The following is a 25614-nucleotide window of genomic DNA, read 5'->3' as shown; positions in this document are numbered from 1 at the left end:
AATACAAGACCATGGGCAGTTTGAGGCCCATATTGATAAGATGTTTGGAGAAACGTATAATTTGATAAGAAATATTGGATTAGCCTTCCATTATATGGATAAAGATATGATGAAGAAATTAATTAGTACGGTAATTAGACCAAGATTGGAATATGCTGGAATGGTTTGGTCCCCTTATAAAAAGAAGCATATAAGGAAGTTGGAGAGATTGCAGAGAATGGCAACAAAAATGGTTCCGGAATTGGCAGAAATGACCTATGAGGAGAGATTAAAAGAAATGAATTTGCTTACCTTGGAACAAAGAAGAGAAAGAGGGGATTTAATACAGGTTTATAAACTGTTGAACGGACTGGATGAAGTGGATAATGAGCAAATGATGTTGAGAGAGGAAAACTTAAATAGAACTACGAGATCGCATAGTAAAAAGATAGCCAAGGGAATATGCTTGAAGGATGTGAAGAAATATAGTTTCCCACAAAGATGTGTGGAGGTGTGGAATGGTTTGAGTGAGGAGGTGGTGTCAGCGAGGAGTGTGCATAGTTTTAAAGGAAAGTTGGATGTGTGTAGATATGGAGACGGGGCCACACGAGTATGATACCAAGGCCCTGTAAAATTACAACTAGGTGAATACAACTAGGTGAATACACACACACACACACACAAAAATTGAAATTAAAGTCTCAGGTGGCAGCTGAGGACTTGCTGAGGAGGGCTTGGAAACTTAAGGACTGGATGAAGTGGATAATGAGCAAATGATGTTGAGAGAGGAAAACTTAAATAGAACTACGAGATTGCATAGTAAAAAGATAGCCAAGGGAATATGCTTGAAGGATGTGAAGAAATATAGTTTCCCACAAAGATGTGTGGAGGTGTGGAATGGTTTGAGTGAGGAGGTGGTGTCAGCGAGGAGTGTGCATAGTTTTAAAGGAAAGTTGGATGTGTGTAGATATGGAGACGGGGCCACACGAGTATGATACCAAGGCCCTGTAAAATTACAACTAGGTGAATACACACACACACACACACACAAAAATTGAAATTAAAGTCTCAGGTGGCAGCTGAGGACTTGCTGAGGAGGGCTTGGAAACTTAAGGACTCTGAGGAGACCAAAACAATTTACATAAGAAGAAATATGTCACAGGATGAACGGATGAAAATGAAAGAGCTTGTAACTGAGGTGAGGGAAAGGAATGACGTAAGAATCGAGGAGGAAAACACTAAGTTTTTTTGGAGGATGAGAAATGGGAGGCTGAAGAAGTGGTGGATAAAACAGACGGAATAGACATTACACTGACAGAAACATCGAAGAAAGAGACTAGGAATGGAATTCAAGTGACTTACATGAATATAGATGGATTTGTGTCTAAGAGGCTAGAATGTATGGATTACCTAAGAAACAATGAACCGGACATAATGTGTGTAGTGGAAACAAAGTTAAGGTCCGAAATAAAGTTAGATTAGTTTGATGTCAAACACTACAGAGTATGGAGAAATGATAGAAAAAATAAAGGAGGTGGTGGTATAATGGTTCTTACTAAGGAAGATCTGATAGTGAAGGAGGTGAACTATAGTAAGGGAAATGAGGAAGTGATAAGTATGCTTATAACAGATGGTAAGAGAGACATTAATATTATAACAGTATACATACCACCCAGAACCAGTGCTTGGGAATATGAACAATATCAAATAATGAGAAATACTCTGGACAAAATGAAGCAGGAACTCACCAGGAAGGACAGAGTGATGATAGTCGGGGACTTTAATTGTAAGGAAATAGTGTGGGAAGACTACAAAGTGGTAAACGGTGGAGAGTGGGCAGAGGAATTGTTAAACGTAGCAACAAATAACTTGATGACACAGTGGGTGAGATTACCAACAAGGTGCAGGGGACAAGATGTTGCAGCAAGGTTGGATTTGGTATTTACCAGGGGCATCTCCCTAAAAGAAGAAATTGAGCATGAATGTCCCTTGGGGAAAAGCGACCATGATGTCCTAAACTTTAAGCTGGATACGGAAATAAGCACAGATAGGATTGTGGAACACAGGGAGGAAAAATTAAATTATACTAGAGCAAATTATAACCATATGAGGGAGTTCTTTAATGAAATTGACTGGACTGTGGTATACCAGGAAGGAGATATGCAATTGAAATACGATAAATTTATGGATTTATATAACTCTGCTGTGAAGAGGGTTTGTGCCATATCACAGAAAGAGGACTTTAAATAATAAACAGTGGTTTAATAGAAACTGTGAAGAAGCAAAAAAGAACAAAGAAAAGGCATGGAAGAAACTTAAGAAAAACAGTGATGTATTATCAAGAGAAGTTTACAAAACAGCAAGGAATAGATATGTTGAAGTAAGGAGAACAGCACAAAAGGAATATGAACAGAGAGTGGTGGAAAACTGTGATAGTGACCCTAAAATGTTTTACAAATTCGTAAATGGAAAACTAAATAAAAGGGAGGCTATAGAAAAGGTAAAAAATGGGGAAGAAGTACGAGTATATGAGGATGCTAAGGATATAGCTGAAATTTTGAACGACAACTTTTGTAAAGTGTTTACAAAGGAGGAGTATTTTATAGGAGAAGGGCCAACGGAGATAAAGCAAATGCAGGACATCATGGTTACTAAAGAAGATGTAAGGAAAATTATAAGCAATTTGGATATTAATAAATCAATGGGGCCTGATGGCATATCTGGAAGGTCGCTAAAAGAATGTAAGGATCAATTGTTGAACCCTGTATTTGATATTGTGGAAACCTCCATATGAACAGGAATAGTCCCGAAAGAGTGGAAAAGAGCTGACATTGTGCCTCTATATAAAAGTGGTAGTAGAATGGAACCATTAAATTACAGACCAGTATCGTTGACTAGTATATTGTGCAAGGTATGTGAAGAAGTAATTAAAGCTAAGTGGAGTGAGTATCTAGAAAGTGAAAACATTCTGAGTGAAAAGCAGTTTGGTTTCAGAAAAGGAAGATCGTGCGTATCCAATTTATTATGTTTTTATTCAAGAGTGACTGACATATTACAACATAGAGAGGGATGGGTGGATGCTATCTACCTGGACTTGAGAAAGGCCTTTGATAAAGTACCATACAATAGACTGATGTGGAAACTAAAGATGATTGGAGGAGTAAGTGATAAACTAGCAAAATGGATGAAAAATTACTTAGTGGGAAGAGAAATGCGAACAGTGGTGAAGGGAAGGAAGTCCGAGTGGAAGAAGGTAACCAGTGGAGTTCTACAAGGGTCAGTGCTTGATCCCATCATGTTTTTGATTTATGTTATTGATATGCCAGTAGGAGTTGACAGTTACCTGAATATGTTTGCGGACGATACTAAAATTATGCGGAGAGTAAAGAATGTGGAAGATTGTAACAAGCTACAGGAAGATCTTGACAAAATATATGAGTGGAGTAAAGAGTGGCAGATGGAATTCAATATAAACAAGAGCCATGTTATGAAAATGGGAAGAAGTAGATACAGACCAAACAGGGATTACAGGCTGGGTGGTGAGAAGATTGAAGAGACCAATGAGGAGAAAGACTTAGGAGTAACCGTGCAAAACACTCTGTCACCGGAGAAACACATTAACGAGATATTTTGGAAAACATATAACATGCTCCAAAATATTGGCCTTGCATTCCACTACCTAGATGAAGGAATGATGAAGAAGATATTATGCACCTTAATAAGACCCCAGTTAGAATATGCAGCTTGCGTCTGGTCACCACATATGGAGAAAAATGTGAAGAAGGTGGAAAAGGTACAGAGGCTGGCAACAAGGATGGTACCAGGACTCAAGGAGTTAGACTATGAGGAAAGACTGAGGAAGCTGGGGCTGACCACACTAGAAGAGAGAAGAACAAGAGGAGACATGATAAGTATGTATAAATTGGTGAACAAGATTTACATACTGGACAGGGAATTGATAAAGGTGACCGCAAGTAATTACCTCCGAGGACATAGAAAAAACTAATAAAGGACATCTGTCTAAATGACATGAGAAAGTACATTTTCCCGCATCGTAGTATTGATAAGTGGAATAAACTGAGCAGTGATGTCATTGACGCGGTGTGTGTCAATCAGATGAAAGAGAGATATGACAGGAGTGGATAAGGAGACAGGACACAGAGAGCTTAGCTCGGGCCCTGTAATACACAAATAGGTAAATACAAATAGGTAAATGCACATAAATCTGTTTGCGGATGATGCGAAACTGTGCAGAGTTATAAAACAAAAAGAAGATTGTGAAATACTGCAAGAAGACCTAAATAAGATCTGGGAATGGAGTAAAAAGTGGGAGATGGAATTCAATGTGGACAAAAGCCATGTCATGGAAATGGGAAAGAGTGAAAGACAACCAGTGGGAATCTATAAGATGGGAGATGGAGTAGAACTGGAGAAATTAAAAAAGGAAAAGGATTTGGGAGTGACGATGGAAGAAAATAATCAACTGGCAAGCCAATATTGATAGAATTTTCAGAGGGACATACAATTTGCTAAGGAATATTGGAATAGCATTTCACTACATGGACAAAGAAATGATGAAGAAACTGTTAAGTACTATAATAAGACCCAGATTGGAATATGCAGTAGTGTAGACCCCTCACAAAAATCAACACATAAGGAAGCTGGAGAGACAACAAAAAATGGCTACAAGAATGGTCCCAGTTCTTGAAGGGATGACATATGAGGAGAAACTAAAGGCTTTGGATCTTCCAACATTGGAGCAAAGAAGGGAGAGAGGGGATCTCATACATGTTTATAAATTGATGAACGGAATGGACCAAGTGGACAATGAGTATCTGATCCTGAGAGAAGAATATGCCAGTCAAAGCACAAGATTGCATAGTAAGAAGCTGAGGAACGGAAAATGTGTAAGAGATATTAAAAAGTATAGTTTCCTGAAAGATGTATTGAGACAGCTACATAAATCTGTTTGCGGACGATGCGAAACTGTGCAGAGTCATTAAACAAAAAGAGGATTGTGAAATACTACAGGAAGACTTAAACAAGATCTGGAAATGGAGCAAAAAATGGGAGATGGAATTCAATGTAGACAAAAGCCATGTCATGGAAATGGGAAAAATTGAAAGACAACCAGTGGGAATCTATAAGATGGGAGATGGAGTAGAACTAGAAAAAGTAAAAAAGGAAAAGGACTTGGGAGTGACAATGGAAGAAAATAATCAACCGGTAAGCCATATTGATAGAATTTTCAGAGAGACGTATAATTTGCTAAGGAATATTGGAGTAGCATTTCACTATATGGACAAGGAAATGATGAAGAAATTGATAAGTACTAAAATAAGACATAGATTGGAATATGCAGGAGTTGTGTGGACTCCCCATAAAAAGAAACACATAAGAAAATTAGAGAGACTACAAAAAAATGGCTACAAGAATGGTTCCAGAATTTAAAGGGATGGCATATGAGGAGAGACTAAAGGCAATGGATCTACCAACCTTGGAGCAGAGAAGAGAGAGAGGGGATCTGATACAAGTTTATAAATTGATTAATGGAATGGATGAAGTGGATAATGAGAAACTGATCCTTAGAGAAGAATATGACTTTAGAAGCACAAGATCGCATAGTAAGAAACTAAGGAAGGAATGATGTCTGAGAGATGTTAAAAAATTTAGTTTCCCGCAAAGATGTGTTGAGACTTGGAACAGTTTGAGTGAGGAAGTGGTGTCAGCAAAGAGTGTGCATAGTTTTAAAGAAAAATTGGATAAGTGTAGATATGGAGACAGGACCACACGAGCATAAAGCCCAGGCCCTGTAAAACTACAACTAGGTAAATACACACATGCATGCACACAAACACACAAAAACACAACAAAATAATCACATCTGTTAGCACAAGCCCTATTGCTTTAATTTCTTGCTTGTCTAAAGTTTTTTAATCTAACATCTATTGGAAGATTCTTAAACATCTGTCACTTCACAATGTTCTATCTAATTGCCAGTATGGCTTCCATCAGGATCGTTCTGCTGGTAATCTGGCTTTCCTTACTGCAGTGGTTTCCAACCTTTTCGAATTCTCGCCCCCCCTTCACTAAATGACAAGTTTCCTGCGCCCCTCTTATTTACGAGGCACTTGTTACGTCCAGAACAGTCACAGAGCTACCATCTTACTACCACACCCTCATACTACTGTGGCGGCGTGGCCACATGGCCAACTCCCAAAGCTGGAGTACTGACGTGTCTGAGACGTGAACTGAATGGGAACCATATGAACGATGCATTGTTTCTGGTAATCATTACAATATTTATATTTACAGCACGTTTCTCTCTTTATCTTTTATAGTTGTTTAATTCCTTAGTTACTTAGTAGCATTTGAAATAATTTATAATTGTATTTATACAATAACATTTCATAATTCATATCTGAAATATTTTCTCAATACTTAACCAATTATGTATTCCATCAAAATCAATAATGTTGATATATAAGCATCTACTAAGTAATTTTTCTACTTTATGAAGTGCTTGCGCCTCCCCTGGCAGCCCTTCGTGCCCCCTTAGGGGGGCGTGCCCTACAGGTTGGAAACCACTGCCTTACTAAGTCTTGGTCATCCTCTTTTAGAAATTTCGGTGAAACTTTTGCTGTTATATTAGACATATCATAAGGTTTTGACAGAGTCCAGCACAAAGCTTTGATTTTAAAAACTGGTGTCCCACGGCTTCTATCCTTCTTTCTGCAACTTTATCTTTTCTCTCTGACCATTCTATTGCTGCTATAGTAGATGGTCACTGTTCTTTTTCTAAATCTATTAACAGTGGTGTTCCTCAGGGTTCTGTCCTGTTATCCACTTTCTTCCTATCATTCATTAATAATCTTAACCAGACTTCTTGCCCTATCCACTCTTACACTGATGATACCACCCTACACCTTTCCACATCTTCACAGAGACGATCAACTCTTTAGGAGGTCAACAGATTATGCAGGGATGCCACAGAAAGCCTGACTCCTGATCTTTTTAAAATTTCTAATTGGGGCAGAGAAAACTTGGTATTAGTAGTGTTCATTGCCTTAAAAACTCAATTCCTCCAACTACCATCTCAACACAACCTTCCAGACAACTACCCTCATCTCTTTATTGACACTCAACTGTCCCCACTCTTCTACAGTGAATATCCTCAGTTTGTCATCTACTCATAATTTAAACTGGAAACTTCACATCTCACTTCTTGTTAAATCAGCTCCTATGAAGTTAGGCATTCTGAGGCATCTCTGCCAGTTTTTCTCTTCCTCCCAACTGCTAATTCTGCACAATGTATGGAGTACTCTTCGCATCTATGGAGGATTCCACTCACACAGTTCTATTAGACAGGGTGGAATCAAAAGCTTTTCATCTTATTCTCTGGATGACGGTCTTCAGTCTTTCTCACAGCTGGAATGTTGTATCTCTTGCTATTTTTAATGCTATTTTCAAGCTAACTGCTCTTCTAATCTTGCTAACTGTATGCCTCCCCTCCTTCTGTAGCCTTGCTACACAAGGCTTTCTTCTTCCTCTAGCCCCTATTCTGTCCAACTCTCGGCCATTTATACCTTTCTCTGGTAAACTCCAAAACTCCCTGCCTGTGACTGTATTTCCAGCTTCTTTTGACTTCATTTAATTCATGAAGGAGGTTTCAAGACATTTATCAGTCTTTTGGGTCTTTCAGCACTATAAAGGGACTGGCAATTGAGTGGACCTTTCTTACATTTTTTCTTAGCCAGTCTTTTCCTAAAAAAAAAAAAAAAAAAAAAAAAAAAAAAAAAATCGTTACAGAAAGGTGTTTACATGATTGAATGAAATCACATTAACCTGATTCAGGCCCTTAGACTAATTAAAAAAAATCTGTCTCTGGACCTCTGAAGTGAAGAATGTAAACCCTCCCTGATAATTTTTAAAGCTTAAAGCATACCTGGGTCTCTACATGATGGTCTAACAAGTAAAATTGCTTTACCTTTGTTACACCAGCAGTCCCATCTTTTTTTCCACACTTAAATAATTTCATTGCACCAGATGTGGACACATGTTTTACAAAAATTTGAGACTGCTATAATTATGCATCTACAACTGCTTTCACTTAGCCCTGTTATGCACAACCAGAGAACATTAACTTACTCTTTTTACGTCAACCACCAAATCTTTCACAAGCGATCCAGATGTGCTCCCTGTCCAGGTTCTCAGTATCTTTAAACTGTCATAACATTTCATACTCTATTCACTAAACCATTCCTTTTTCCAAAACAATATTTCATTGCATTTTTATTTCTTATTGTTATTCTACACTTGTTTATGAGACACCTCATCTCCACTGTACAGCATTTAACCTCCCGTTCTATCCTGCTCCCATGTTCTATGTTTGAGCAATATACAATGCTGAAAGCACCTACTATGTATCAGTTTTATCATTTTATGTATCAAAGAGACAGGGGGATAGAGGCTTACTTATAGTAGCATTCCACAAAAAGTAAAAATCAAAATTTCAAACCAAATGACATTTAACCAACACAAATCACTCATCCTTCCTACTTTATTCATTTTAGATTTTTTACCTCTACACCCCACTTATACTTAATTCCTTCATCCACACTAACATACACCTCTAAATACTTAAGAAAGTCTCCCTTTTCAAGGAACCATTAAAAAATAACTGTCCTGTCATTTAGCTTCCTTATACCATTTTTGTTATTTTACTGTCTCATTCACTCTAAATTTCTAATCTTCTTTACCAGCTGTCTTGATCTCTCCTCTTAATTAGATAATATTGTTGTATCATTTGCTGATAGTGGCTGTTTCAGATTCCACTATTTCTTATCACTATTCACTAGACTTAAACCCCTTCCTAACATTCTTACATTCACTATCTTTGCAATACAATCCAAGATACATTATCTATCTTTGCTGCCAAGGTCGATGAAAAATCACTCAAATTAATACTTTCTGCAACCTTGTGTGTCCTCTATTGTCTCCTATATCTTCCTGAAAAAAATTTAACAGCTACATTAAGCAAGACTGCTGCAGCAACAATAATAACTTTGGTTGTGTCAGAATTTATTCATAGAGTGGTCCCCATGTATGCAAAGTGACATTTAAAGACATACACTACTCTTTGCAAAAAAAACTTTTAAAGTTCCTACAACATAGACCATACAGTACCATGCACAATTCAGGAAGAAAAATAATGACAGTAAACCTTGGATATTTATCTTTGAAGGCTGTACTAGAGTTATATTAGGTGATTAAATTACTTGAATGAAACACCTTTTATTACAACAGAATCTAACTGTATCATGACACATTTGTAAATAATCTTACAGATCCTTACAAATATGAAAACCTACTTCTCTTGAGAACATACAGATAAGCTACAGCATTAGGTTTAGAAAATGCACTTGCTCAACAAGGTGATAAATACATTATCTTTTAATGTTTACAATATTAAGTAGAATATGAACAAAACTGTACAAGAAAATATCATAAAATTTCTGTAGCCAGAATTAGGATAGTAGTCAAGAGCCAGTGAAATGGAAGATTCAAACTAAGGGAATTAATACAGTATCCATTCTTGCAACCTATATATATATATATATATATATATATATATATATATATATATATATATATATATATATATATATATATATATATATATATATATATATATATATATATATATATATATATATATATATATATATATATATATATATATATATATATATATATATATATATATATATATATACAGTCAACCTTCGGCTATCGCGACTTCAGCTATCGCGTTTTATTGCTATCGCGCACCCATGAAAAGCTGCTAAAATTTCATTATCTCGACCTCAGATGCCTGCTATCCCGCGCCTCGCTATGACGTCATGGGATATCTGAGCGCTCATTGGCCAAAACCGCCTTCCCGCCAAGATTAATTCGGCTATCGCGTTTTCGGCTATGGCGCGGCTATTTCGGCCCCAATTGGGCGCGATAGCTGAGGGTTAAATATATATATATATATATATATATATATATATATATATATATATATATATATATATATATATATATATATATATATATATATATATATATATATATATATATATATATATATATATATATATATATATATATATATATATACACACAGTGGTACCATGAGATACAAATTTAATTCATTTTATGACAGCTCATACCTGAAAACATTTTTCCCATTGAAATGCCATTAATCCATTCCAGCCTCTCCAAAAAGAGCACCACTATTTTTTTTTTATGTGTTTCAAGGTAAATAAAAGGTATTCATAAATAATAATTATTGCACAGAAACATAATAAAACATAAGAAAAGATAATATAAATAGATAACCTGCTCTTATAAAAGTATATTAATCTCAAAGGATGCACTCCATGGGATGTTAGCCTACCACATTCCCAACCCTCACTTGGGACTGCTGATCAGCTGGAGTGTACAAATATAGCCACCCACAGAAGACTGGCTGCTCTAATAATCATAGAAGAACTTGTTGACGATCCTGTAAATATTATTCATTGAATAAATTAAGTTTTAAGTAGGAGAGAGAAAGAGAGAGAGAGAGTAGAGGCTGCACAGCCTTAGCTGGCATAGAGGTTTGTTCACATTCCTCCCCATTCTGTAATAAGCATCGGTGGAGGAGGTACGCGAAGATAGGAAAAATTTGTTTTGCCCTTTCAGTTACGTACACATGCATATTTTACTAGTGCATGAAAATATATGAAATAACAGCAAAAAGTTTATTTAGTGTTCTTACCTTGGAGACACGTTTTTGGCTAATGGTAGTAAATGGTGGAGGAGGAGGAGGGATGGAGGAAAAGATGCAGGCACCATTCACAAATAAACATTAAACATAAATTAAAACTGCACTTTTAGTCAATAAAAAAAGGTCAGTAAATAGTGTGAAAGTTATAAAAGAATCGCTGTGCATGAGATCCACAAGAAACACAAAGATACTACCTCGACTGAGGTTGGACCAATGCTCTGAGCCGCCAACTATAGAGGTAATATCCCCAAGCATGACTTGTATCTCAAAATTTTGCTTATATCTCAAAATAAGAAAAAGAATGACCAAATCATAGCTCATATCTAAAAAAAAAAAAAAAAAACTCATCTTAGGCAGCTCGTATCTCAAGGTTGTACTGTAAATTGAGAAAATAATAAGTCCACAATTACAAACCTTTGTCACAACTCTTAAGAACTTCCTTTCCTTGATTTCTTATGCATTAAAAAATAAAAATTTCCATGACTATCATTTTACTTCTAAAATGAGACAAGACTTGTCTCAGCAAATGTATTGAATGGGATCTCAGCCTGGCATATAAATTTCCACATGCCTTAGCATTTGATACCAAGCTAGAGCCATTCTAGACCAAATTCAAGTTGAATATTGTCTAGATGACAAGCATTTAAACTATTCAGATTTCCTTGAGCTACTACTTTGATAAAAAAAAAAAAAGTCAACTTCATTATAAAATATTACAATGCAAGAATAATATAAAAATGCAAATTCCCTATCTACTTCAGTGTTTAAGGTTGCAGTAATTTTTCTGATACTTCATGGATGGCACTTTTGATGAACACATTTGTTGTTTTCTTTATTGAATTACAATAATACAAGAACATCATAATCTTAGATTATTTCATTCATAAACGTACACAGCAGAAATTATCAGTTCATGGAAAAAAAATAAAATAAAAAATAAAAATTCTGACATTTGTGGAGTTATGCTTTAAGATGCACTGACAAGAGAAATGTTAAATGGAGACTTTGAAAATTAGTTATAAGGATGGAGAGAGAGAGAGAGAGAGAGAGAGAGAGAGAGAGAGAGAGAGAGAGAGAGAGAGAGAGAGAGAGAGAGAGAGAGAGAGATTATTTATAAGGATGGGGAGAGAGAGAGAGAGAGAGAGAGAGAGAGAGAGAGAGAGAGAGAGAGAGAGAGAGAGAGAGAGAGAGAGAGAGAGAGAGAGATGGGGGGGGAGGAAGCTACCTTAAATATTACACTATGAGTTTCTATGTTAATTTTGCAATAAAAAATACAAACTTTACTTTTTAGTTTATCTCTTTTTTTTATTTAGAGCATGCTTACTTTTCCATTGTGAGCAAGATATATCTTTGTCATATCTTTATTTATTCTTTTTAAATTGCATTCTTACAGAAACTTTGATTCTATCAATATAATCATGATATCCTAATGCAGCAACATCAACTTTTCCCTGGAAATGTTAAAATAATCCATTATGGGAAACTAAGTATATTACCTTAATTCATCACAAATTAATTTTGCTGCAACATTTTCTGCCTTTAAAAATTAATTTGAATCCAGTTCTAGTGAGCTATTATCATATACATATAAATGAAACCATTCACCATGGTTCAACAGAATGTCATGTTGAAGATATTAACACTTCATCTTAATCTATCAATGGGGAAAAAACATTATCTAATTACAATGATAATTTACACTACAAATACACTGATATGGTTGTTCTTTTAGTAACTGATCTTAGTTGGCATGATTTCAACATCACTGATACTATTCCCTTTAATAAGGTAGAATTTCTTTTATAATCCACAATAGTAAAGATGTCTGATGCAAGGTAAAAGCAAATAAAGAGCATAGTAAAGTGTTCGAGTCTTCTATTGAGTGTATTCGCCAGATAAAGAGTTTTATCTTTAGCCATGTGTGAGGAAGTCCACATTTTCTTTGGAAACAGATATACATCATACTTTTGTACAATGTAAATTCATGAAAGCTAATGCAACAACATGAGTTTACTATTAGCCTAAATTGGTCTTTGTACTTTTATCTTGGCATGTTAGACAGGAAAAAATATACACAATACTCTCTTCAATTACACTAAGCAAACACACAAATATAATCTTGCATCTTACATATTTACAAAATTATTAATAATACAAAGTCCTTTGATATAAAGAAACATCAAGTTAAGTATGCACAAAAATCCCAAAAAAGGATATATAGTAATATAAAATGCATATTTCATTTGCCAAAAATAGCATCTTAAGCATTTTAACCATTACAATATATGTAATACATTATTTTCTTAACATAGCAATAACAAATGCCCAAGAGAAGTTAAATACAAAGTTATATAACAAAGTCTTGCTTTTCTGTGAAGACAAGATCTATTGCTATCTTCACTTTTTTATCTCATTTGAAAAGAAAGATTGTGGTGACAATATTCATATTTTTTACTTTTTTTCATGTTTGTTTTTCATATGTTTTTGTAAATTTTGAGCACGGGATGTACTGAATTTGCACTCTGGGCACTGATGAGGCTTGTTATGAGCTGAAAGGTGACGTTTAAGTCTATCGATCCGTGGTGTAGTGAATTCACAAACTGAACATTTGTGAATAACTACATGCTCTTTTTTCCTATGTTCCACACAATCTCTGTATGTCTTGGAAGTAAAAGGACATTGATTGCAGGTGTATGGCCCCTTGTTGTGGATACGCATATGGCGTGTTAAACTATCTTTCTTCTGAAACTGCTTGCCACATAATGTGCACTTTAGAGCTGGGTTGTCCTCAGTGAAGTTCTGGTCAACCTTTTTTGATGAACTAGAGGTGGCAGAACCCTAAAAAAACACAGAAGAAATATGTCACATATCATTTGTAGATAAGACAAGTTATTGTATCTGTTAGCATATATAAGACACAGTTCAACATAGGATCCATCTTATATTTTATGATGAGAAAAAAAAAATCTAAAGCTAAAAAAACAAACAAATAATAATAATAAAAAAAAAAAAAAAAAAAAAAAATATATATATATATATATATATATATATATATATATATATATATATATATATATATATATATAATGATAATAATATTAATAAAATCTCGTCATAACAACATACACCACTGTATTCAAACAGATGTCTTTGTATACTTATATGAAAATACAGCTGTCTTATAACTAGAATTGTTATTGATAGTCTACCTGTCAGAGGAATTAAAATGTTATAGATAACAAGTAAAACATGATAAACTTGGCAAACTTCAACTCACGTACACACAGTAGCAGACTGCAGTGTGTCTGTCTATATACAAATGCACACCATTCATCTATCTGCCAACCCAACCATACATACATACATACACACACAAAGTATAGACCTAAAGAAGAAGGAAAGAAAGATTGGTTTAATGCAAGGTGTACTAGGGCAAAGGAGAAAAGAGATGGAGCATGGAAAAGATGGAGGAGAAATAGAAATCCAACAAATAAGGAAAACTTCAAGGCAGCGAGAGATGAATATGTTAAGGTAAGGAAGGAAGAGGAAAAGAACTTTGAAAAGGACATTGTCGAAAAATGTAAGGAGCAACCAAAATTGTTCTATAGATTCATAAATGGAAAAATTAGACAGAGAAACAATAGAAAGGTTAAAAGGAGAGAACGAGATGGTGGAAGACCCAAAAACTATGGCAGAACTATTAAATAAAAAATTCCAGGAGGTCTTTACTAAGGAATCCAAATTTAAAAGGCCACAGGGTAATAGAGAGACAGTCTTTATGAAAGAGATTAAAGTAACCAAGCTTGAAATAAAAGAATTAATGAAGGAACTGGATGAAGACAAGGCAATGGGACCAGATGAAGTCTCAGGCAGAATACTGAAAGAATGTAGGGAAGAACTAGCAAGTCCTATATACAACATCATAAAATGCTCAATAGAAAATGGAACAGTACCAGTAGAATGGAAAAGAGCTGAGGTGGTTCCCATATATAAGAGTGGAAGGAAGAAAGAACCTTTAAATTACAGACCAGTATCACTAACTAGTGTAATATGCAAGATGTGTGAAAGAATAATAAAGAAACAATGGATCGAGTTCCTTGAAGACAACAAATTAATATCAAATAGCCAATTTGGTTTTAGAAAAGACGGTCTTGTGTAACTAATTTATTGAGTTTCTATTCTAGAATAGTTGATAGAGTACAAGAGAGAGAGGGATGGGTTGACTGTATTTATTTGGATTTAAAAAAGGCGTTTGACAAAGTGCCACATGCAAGATTACTATGGAAGTTAGAGGAGAAGGGTGGCTTAAAAGGAAGCACATTGAGATGGATAGAAAATTATTTGAGGGGGAGAGAAATAAGGATGGTAGTTAAAGATATGAAGTCCAAGTGGAGAGCAGTAGAAAGCGGAGTGCCACAGGGTCAGTATTGGCACCAATACTTTTCCTCATTTATATTAACGACATGCCAGAAGGAGTGAACAGCTACATAAATCTGTTTGCAGATGATAGGAAACTGTGCAGAGTTATAAAGCAAAAAGAGGATTGTGAAATACTGCAAGAAGACCTAAATAAGATCTGGGAATGGAGCAAAAAGTGGGAAATGGAATTCAATGTGAACAAAAGCCATGTCATGGAAATGGGAAAGAGTGAAAGACGACCTGTGGGAATCTATAAGATGGGAGATGGAGTAGAACTGGAGAAAGTAAAAAAGGAAAAGGACTTAGGAGTGACGATGGAAGAAAACAATCAACCAGTAAGCCATATTGATAGAATTTTTAGAGAAACATATAATTTGCTAAGGAATATTGGAGTAGCATTTCACCACATGGACAAAGAAATGATGAAGAAATTGATAAGTACTATAATAAGACCCAGATTGGAATATGCAGGAGTAGTGTGGACCCCTTATAAAAAGAAACACATAAGGAAATTGGAGAGACTACAAAAAATGGCTACAAGAATGGTTCCAGAATTTGAAGGGATGACATATGAGGAGAGACTAAAGGCTATGGATCTACCAACCCTGGAACAAAGAAGGGAGAGAGGAGACCTGATACAAGTTTTTAAATTGATCAACGGAATGGACCAAGTGGATAATGAGAAACTGATCCTGAGAGAAGAATATGACATTCGAAGCACAAGATCGCATAGTAAAAAGCTGAGAAAAGGAAGATGTCTGAGAGATGTTAAAAAATATAGTTTCCCGCAAAGATGTATTGAGACGTGGAACAGTTTAAATGAAGAAGTAGTGTCTGCAACGAGTGTGCATACTTTTAAAGTAAGATTGGATAAGTGTAGATATGGAGACGGGGCCACACGAGCATAAAGCCCAGGCCCTGTAAAACTACAACTAGGTACAACTAGGTAAATACACAACGTGGTCGAGGAGTAAGACGCACTGGCACCGTTCCGACAATCAGCTGATCTTCATTACGTACCTGTTGTACAGTATTTACAGTGGCCTGGGCAAGTAGTGTGGACTTGTTTTTCATGAAATCAATTATTAAAGAATCATGAGTAAAAAAGAGATTCCATCCAAACGCAGACATAAGGCTAGGGAAAAAATGAAAGCTGATGATGACTATGTTGGTGAGGGAGAGATCTCATTCGAAGGCTTCGATACGGCAAATATTTCACTACTTAAGAGAGTGTTGAATATTGAACATAAACTAGATAAATTGATAAAGGAGAGTATGGAAATGAAAGATAATGAAGAACAGGAAAAGGAGTTTATAAAACTGAGAGAAAGGATAAAAAAATGGAAGAAAACGAAGCTAGGCTAAAAGCGGAAAACGAAGAACTAAAATAAGAAGTAGCTAACTACAAGACATTGATGGAAGAAGGACTCGGTAAAACCAAGAAAGAAAAAGAGACGCTGAAAGATCTAGTAAACAAGGAAGAGGAAAGAGTACAGAACGTGATTAAAAAAGAAGTACAAGCATGGAGAGTCCAAGATAAGAAAGATAAGTCTGATTTTCAGGAGGTGATTCAAGAACAACTTAAAGAAAAAGAAGAAAATATGACAAACAAAATTATAGAAGCCCTCAAGACAAAAGAAAATCTAGTTAGATGAGTGTAGTCGTATTTGGAATGAAAGAAAAAAATATAAAATATAGACCAAGAAGAGAAAAAGAAGAAATGAAATCAGTCAAAGACCTAATAAAAAATCTAAACAACGAAGATAGGCAGAACTTGGAAGAGGAAGTAGAAGAAATAAACAGAATGGGACCATGTCAAGAAGGAAAAACGAGACCAATTAAAATGCTACTAAAATCACAAGCAGCAACAGAAGAAATATTATATAGAACAACAAAACTTAGAGAAACAGAAGGCTGCAAGGATATCTATATAAAGAAAAATAGAAATGAGGAAGAAAGAAAGAGATACAATGAACTGGCAGCAGCAGTAAGGGAAAAAAATAATGAAAGGTCAGAAGAGGAAAAAAAGGCATTTTTTTTTGGAGAATTCTAGGAGATAGGATAAGGAAATGGTACATAAATGAGAAGGATGAGAAAAAAGTGGAACAAGTTTAACTAAATATAATAAAGGCAAGAGACTAAAAATGATGTATATGAACATAGATGGGGTCTTATCAAGTAAATTAGAATTAAGAGATTACATAAAGAAAGAAAATCCGGATATTGTATGCCTGGCTGAAACAAAACTAAATGAGGCAATCAAAATAGAGTTGGATAATAGGTATAATGTATGGAGAAGAGACAGAGGGGGTAAAGGAGGAGGAGGAGTCATGATGATGTTAAGGAAGGAGATAGTGATAAACCAAGTGGAATGTGGGGAAGGAAAAGCAAAAGTATTGTATGTTAATATGCATATTAATAAAAAAGAGTTAACAATCATTGTAACATATGTGCCACCAAAAACAAATTCATGGACCAATCAAGAATATAAAGACATGATAGATGACACAATAAGGAGTCTAACGAGAATTGTTAAAGAAAGGAAAAAAGTTATATTAGTAGGAGTTTTCAACTGTAAAGAAGTGGACTGGGAAAATTATGAAAGTGGTATGGGGAGAAAGATTCCTGAACCTAATGATAGACAATATGATGGACCAGAGAGTAAAGGAATGCACAAGATTCAGAAGAAACAACGAGCGAGATTGGACCTAGTTTTTACAAGGGGTATACAAATGAATGATGATATAAGATATAAGTGCCCATTGGGAAAGAGTGACCATGTAATATTAGAAATAGATATAGTAGATGGAAAGGAAGATAGAGATGAATCATACAAAGGAGACCAATTAAATTACAGAAAGGCTGATATTGAGAATCTCAAGAACTATTTTAAAAACGTAAACTGGGAGGAGATGGAAAACTCAGAGACAATGCAAGAGAAATATAACTTATTTTTGGAAATATACAAAACAGGAGTCAGGGAATATGTCCTGAAATATAGACCTAAAGAAGAAGGAAAGAAAGCTTGGTTTAATGCAAGGTGTGCTAGGGCAAAGGAGAAAAGAGCTGGAGCATGGAAAGGGTGGAGGGAGAAATAGAAATCCAGTAAATAAGGAAAACTTGAAGGCAGCAAGAAATGAATATGTTAAGGTGAGGAAGGAAGAGGAAAAGAACTTTGAAAAGAACATTGTCGAAAAATGTAAGGAGCAACCAAAATTGTTCTACAGATTCATAAATGGAAAAATTAAGCAAAAAGAAACAATAGAAAGGTTAAAAGAAGAGAACGGGATAGTGGAAGACCCAAAAAGTATGGCAGAACTATTAAAGAATAAATTCCAGGAGGTCTTTACTAAGGAATCCAAATTTGAAAGGTCACAGGGTAATAGAGAGACAGTCTATATGAAGGAGATTAAAGTAACCAAGCTTGTAATAAAAGAGTTAATGAAGAAACTGGATGAAGAGAAGGCAATGGGACCGGATGAAGTCTCAGGCAGAATACTGAAAGAATGTAGGGAAGAACTAGCAAGTCCTATATACAACATCATAAAATGCTTAATAGAAAATAGAACAGTACCAGTAGAATGGAAAATAGCTGAGGTGGTTCCCATATATAAGAGTGGAAGGAAGAACCTTTAAATTACAGACCGGTATCACTAACTAGTGTAATATGCAAGATGTGTGAAAGAATAATAAAGAAACAATGGATCGATTTCCTTGAAGACAAGAAATTAATATCAAATAGCCAATTTGGTTTTAGAAAAAGACGGTCGTGTGTAACTAATTTATTGAGTTTCTATTCTAGAATAGTTGATAGAGTACAAGAGAGAAAGGGATGGGTTGACTGTATCTATTTGGATTTAAAAAAGGCATTTGACAAAGTGCCACATGCAAGATTACTATGGAAGTATGAGAAGAAGGGTGGCTTAAAAGGAAGCACATTGAGATGGATAGAAAATTATTTGAGGGGGAGAGAAATAAGGATGGTAGTTAAAGATATGAAGTTTAAGTGGAGAGCAGTAGAAAGCGGAGTGCCACAGGGGTCAGTATTGGCACCTCATTTATATTAACGACATGCCAGAAGGAGTGAACAGCTACATAAATCTGTTTGCAGATGATACAAAACTGTGCAGAGTTATAAAGGAAAAAGAGGACTTTGAAATACTGCAAGAAGACCTAAATAAGATCTGGGAATGGAGTAAGAAGTGGGAAATGGAATTCAATGTGGACAAAAGTCATGTCATGGAAATGGGAAAGAGTGAAAGACGACCCGTTGGAATCTATAAGATGAGAGATGGAGTAGAACTGGAGAAAGTCAAAAAGGAAAAGGACTTAGGAGTGACGATGGAAGAAAACAATCAACTGGTAAGCCATATTGATAGAATTTTTACAGAGACATAATTTGCTAAGGATTATTGGAGTAGCATTTCACTACATGGACAAAGAAATGATGAAGAATTTGTTAAGTACTATAATAATACCCTTTGACGAGGGTTGCTATGAGAGCAGGAGGCTGGTATGGAGGTTATTCATACCAACATAGACAACAACCTGCTTCTTGGATCTGGCCCGCTCTCACTCGCCGCCAACAACTCAAGTAATGACGACGCTATTCGGTGAGTTTGTAGCATTCTTTGTCATTCCAGCATGGCAGGAGTGTACGTATATCCCACCACCACTTAAGGCAGCGTCAGACTAGCACTTTTTCCATCGTCTTAGACGATTTCTGTAGTTTATAATTGTTTTGTCTACTCTTTCCTTCGTCTTGAGTCAGACAAAATGCACCATTTTCCTCTAGTGTGAATTTTTATTCAAATTAAGATCTATGGTTTCTAATCAGAACTTTAATTATAAAGTTTAATTTCTTGTTAATTGGAATGATGCTATAATCTTAAATTAATAGAATCCTGATACGTAAATATATATATATATATATATATATATATATATATATATATATATATATATATATATATATATATATTGGTTCTGGCCTAGCAGTAAAAAGTGGTTCAACAAAAGTTGGCAGAAAGTTGACGGAAAAGTGGTAGTGTGACACCGCTTTTACTGTTGTGTGTACATCCCACCACCCCTTGTACTGCTTATGTACCATTTTTTTTTTCCAGATTTTACATTTAATGTGCTTTCAGTCATTGTTTTCTTACCCATTTGGGTTATATACATGTCTTTTCTCAATTCATAAGGGGTTGGGAGAGGAAATTCCATGTATCAGCTAGGGCCTTGGCTGCTATAATCCGGATACGCAGGCGATTATTGTACTTTTATTAAGAAACAGTTCTTCACATATTTCCCCTATCTACCCATCCACCTTATTTCCTAATCATCCACAATGAGGTACCACATTTGATGGTATATATATAGGTTGCATCTTTTTCCAGTACTTTTACCTACCCTAACTACATGCATCATTATTTCATTGCTGGTATTACTATAATTACCAATATCTTAAAAATTAATTATTGAAAAAATTAATGAAAAATAACCTGTGAGGCTGTGATGCATGTTTACAAATATCAGCTGATTGCTATGCTGACTCAATGCCATCTAGCGGTGAAAAGTAACACCCAGTTCATAACACGGTGTAACAAAATTTTGACTTATTTTTGTCTTTGGTCAATTAATGTTATTTTCTATTTCCTTTCATCTAAAAAACGAAGAATATAATGCTTATTCTCTTTAAACTTTGATTTTTATAAACTGCCCAGCGATGTTTTGAAATCCAGACAGATTCTACATTAATTTGGTGAAAAAAAATCAAAGAACTTTCTAGATGACTCCAGAACCTTCAAAACTATTCTTTCCAAACGTTTCACGAACTTCTAGAACATTCTTGCAACGTATATGGCAGTGTAAATGCAGGGAACGTATGCTCAACAGGTCAGTTCACTTCTAGCCGTTTATGTGTAAACAAGTCGATCGTCATCAGTCATTACTATCTGCATTCATCAAGCATGGCATCCAAAGGTTGTAAGCATCCGGCAGACGCATTTTGCTATGTCTGTGGCGAGTTTATCAAAACTAGAGCTAAAAAGTACTCTTTGGAAAGATCACTGACAATGCGCGAGGCCTACAATGCATATTTCGGCATGCCTGTTGGGGATCAGGACAAACCTTGGGCACCTCACTTCACCTGCGAACTCTGCAAAAGAACTCTGGAAGGTAAGAAAAACACTATATATATATATATATATATATATATATATATATATATATATATATATATATATATATATATATATATATACACACACACACACACACACACACACACACATATATATATATATATATATATATATATATATATATATATATATATATATATATATATATATACACACACACACACACACACACACACATATATATATATATATATATATATATATATATATATATATATATATATATATATATATATATACAGGCAACCCCCGATTAACGAAGGTTCACACGAAATTTCACTACAACAAAGGTTTTGTTTTACTACCATCTGCTCGTTTAACGAACACCAAACTCGCTTTAACGAAGTTTTATCCTGGTAATTTTTTCCAAATTTGAAAGCCCCACTGTATCATGCAAGCTGACAGGCTTTTGAATACACCAGGAGCTGCTGGTACTAAGGCCTGCCTCAGGAGAAATCCTGAGACACCTGTAGAATAAAGATCAAGATCAAGCCTCTCGTGGACAACACAGGTGCTGCCGATACAAAGGCCTGACAAAGAAGAAATTCTGCATCACCTGTAGCATCAAGATCAAGATCAAGATCATGCACACCACTCACTCCCCAGTCAAAACATAACAGCATCACCATCAGCTCATCTTCCCTAGTTCAACTTACCACCAAAACGCCCTGCAATGTGGCCTAACGTTCCTAAGAAGACCAGGAAGTGTCTTACTCTCGAAGTGAAGTTGGATATTATTCACAGACAAGAGAGAGGCCAGAAAACTAATAACATTGCTTGCCACCATCTTGACTCCATCTACTGTCTACTATTTTCAAGTCAGCAGACTCTAGTAAGAAGGCTGGTGAGACCGCATCTTCCTTGAAAGCTAAAAGAACCACCTGAACTCATGACTCTACAATGGATAAAATGGAAAGCCTTGTGGAAATGTTGTACATTAGTTTTGTATGCGGTGCCATGATGCACACTTTGTTTACATTCCACAGGTTGCTGGTTAGTGTATTTTCCGTTTCACTCTCCCTCCCTTCATAAAGTTAAGATCAACATTATAAAGTTACGTACATACATACATTAGTGTACATTATAATGACTTAAATTAAACAACCTAAATGTTTAACTTCATAATTTTTACTTTCATTAAACCTTTTACTGTACCATGATGCACTCTCGCTTTGCTTACTCTCAATGGAAGTTCAAATCAGGGGTTAAACTTATTATAATCGGTTCGCTTAACGAAGTTTCGCTTAACGGTGTGTTTTTTTAGGAACGTAACCCCTTCGTTAAGCGGGGGTTGCCTGTGTGTATATATATATATATATATATATATATATATATATATATATATATATATATATATATATAAAACACTTCGGTAAGCAAAACTTCGTTAAGCGAACCGATTATAACAAGTTTAACCCCTGATTTGAACTTCCACTGAGAGTAAGCAAATAACGAAGTTTCGCTTAACGGTGTGTTTTTTTAGGAACGTAACCCCTTCGTTAAGCGGGGGTTGCCTGTGTGTATATATATATATATATATATATATATATATATATATATATATATATATATATATATATATATATATATATATAAAACACTTCGGTAAGCAAAACTTCGTTAAGCGAACCGATTATAACAAGTTTAACCCCTGATTTGAACTTCCACTGAGAGTAAGCAAAGCGAGAGTGAAAGTAAGAATTATGAAGTTAAACATTTAGGTAGTTTAATTTAAGTCATTATAATGTACACTAATGTATGTATGTATGTAACTTTATAATGTTGATGATCTTAACTTTATGAAGGGAGGAAAAGTGAAATGGGAAAAACACTAACCGGCAATCTGTGGAATGTAAACAAAGTGCGCATCATTGTACTGCATACAAAACTTATGTACTACATTTCCACAAGGCTTTCCATTTTATCCATTGTAGAGTCAATAGTTCAGGTGGTTCTTTTAGCTTGCAAGGAAGATACGGTCTCACCAGCCTCCTTAATAGAGTCTGCTGACTTGAAAATAGAGACATTATAATATGGAGTCAAGATAGTGGCCAGCACTGCTATAGTTTTCTGGGCTCTCTCATGTCTGTGAATAATATCTAGCTTCATTTGGAGAGTAAGAGACTTCCTGGTCTTCTTACGAACACTAGGCCAATTGCAGGGCGTTTTGGTGGTAAGTTGAGCTAGGGAAGACAAGCTGCTGCTGAGGCTGTTATGTTTTGACTGGGGAGTGTGTTACGCGTGTTGTCCACGAGAGGCTTGATCTTGATCTTGATCTTTATTCTATAGGTGTCCCAGGATTTTTTCTGAGGCAGGTCTTAGTACCAGCAGCTCCTGATGTATTCAAAAGCCTGTCAGCTTGCGTGATATGGTGGGGCTTTCAAATTTGGAAAAAAATTACCTGGATAAAATTTCGTTAAAGCGAGTTTGGTGTTCGTTAAACGAGCAGATGGTAGTAAAATGAAACCTTCGTTGTAGCGAAATTTCGTTGTGTGAACCTTCGTTAAACGAGGGTTGCCTGTGTATATATATATATATATATATATATATATATATATATATATATATATATATATATATATATATATATAAACACAGTATATATTTTTTTATTTTAACAAATCCTATTACACTGAGTTGAATGTATCTGTATTTTTATACTTGTTTTCATTCTGCTTTTTACAGGTTGGTACAGAGGGGAAAACGGAGCTATGAGATTTGCAATCCCATGAATTTGGAGGGAACCAACTTATCACTCAAGCAATTGCTTTTTCTGTATGGTAGACCCTCCAAATGTCGAGTAGGCAAAAATGCACCTGCTATCATATATCCTGACCTTCTGTCATCCATTGCGCCAGTGCCACACTGCTCTGAACTCCCCATATCCACTCCTCCTAAGAGAGAGCAGCAGTGTTTACAAAAGGAAAGTAGTTCAGAAGAACATGAAAACACTGATCCAGAGTTCAGAGACGCAACTGATGAGAGAAATCCATACTACTCCAGCCAAGAAGACATCAATGACCTGATCAGAGATCTTGGTTTCACAAAGTCAAATGGCGAGCTTTTAACATCGAAACTCAAGCAGTGGAATTTGCTAGATGAGAGTGTGCACATATCAGGTCAGAGAAAGCGTCACCAGCATTTTTCAAGCTTTTTCACTCAAGATGAACTTTGCTTTTGCTTTCTAATGTGTCTATTGTCTCACTGGTGTAATTCTAGAATAAATAAATGCTATTATTGCATTATATGTTGTTTTGTATCTACTTAGTTCAAGTCAAACTTCAAATTTGCCACTTTGTCCCAATGAGAATGGGCAAATTTAAAAAATGTCATTATCCTGGACACAAAAGCAAAATTAGAAAAGAATATAAGTATTTTTTCATGTTTTTTAGACATAACCAAATAAGAAATAACAGTTTCAACTCAAGGACAAAACCTTTGTTACACGGTGATATATATAATCATAACAAAACACATCAACATCATCACCGTTATAGCAAGAGGAAAACGATACAATAAACCCTCGCTATACTGAACCTCTGTATAACAATTTTCGGATATAACAACTGCATTATTCAGTATAGCGAGGGTTTATTGTATCGTTTTTCCTCTTGCTATAACATAATTGGTAGCAGCGGTGAAGGCCAGTGATATGCGAGTGACTCTCAGTGACGGCGTGGTGTAGTGGAGACAAGATGGCCGCTCCTGCCTTGTCTCGCCCGTTGTTGTGCCTAGTGGCTGTTGTCTCTGCCTGCTGTTTTACGTAGGCTTCTCAACGTTTGGATCTTCCTACAGCTACGGGAATGTCAGCTGTTTCTTGCTGTATTGTGCCTTGCTGTCTGCAGTCTCTTGCAGCTCTCCCTGCTGTATTTGGCCTGCCACTGCCTGCTGTCTCACGTGGGCTTCTCGACGCTTGGATCTTCCTACCTACAGCTTTGTTCGCAAGTTTATGCCTGCAGCTCCTCCCTGCTGTCTGCCTGATAGACTGCTGTGCTCTTAAGTAGTCTTGTGAAGCCACGTGCACCTTGCTGCGTATCAAATCGCCACGTGTAGCAAGCTGACACACGCACTCCTTCGCTCTCTCGTGAGCTGTGCTTCAAGTGCCACCTGTCAGCCCCTCCGCCACCCCTCCAGCTTCTGCCGTCTTTTGTATAAGTATAACATATACTTTTTTGCTTGCTGTGAGTTTTTTTTTAG

General features: G+C 35.7%; 1 protein-coding gene across 4 annotated transcripts in view; it reads right to left on the bottom strand.

Annotated features, from left to right (window-relative positions):
- The window catches only part of LOC123517186 (protein abrupt-like), a 146586-nt gene that overhangs the window by 51362 nt on the left and 69610 nt on the right, over positions 1 to 25614 (bottom strand). For 2 of the 4 annotated variants that reach the window (XM_045277184.1, XM_045277185.1), the window contains exon 5: positions 11956 to 13633. The exons of the other annotated variants lie outside the window; for them this stretch is intronic. In XM_045277184.1, the coding sequence (XP_045133119.1) occupies positions 13247 to 13633 (387 nt within the window). In that variant the 3' untranslated portion in view covers positions 11956 to 13246. Of the gene's footprint in view, positions 1 to 11955; positions 13634 to 25614 lie in introns of those variants that run through there. 4 annotated transcript variants of the gene reach the window in all.

This window comes from Portunus trituberculatus, chromosome 41 (assembly GCF_017591435.1).
Source record: "Portunus trituberculatus isolate SZX2019 chromosome 41, ASM1759143v1, whole genome shotgun sequence".
NCBI lineage: Eukaryota > Metazoa > Arthropoda > Malacostraca > Decapoda > Portunidae > Portunus > Portunus trituberculatus.
The sequence above is the reverse complement of the archived record's forward strand: the minus strand, read 5'-3'. Positions and strand labels throughout refer to the sequence as shown.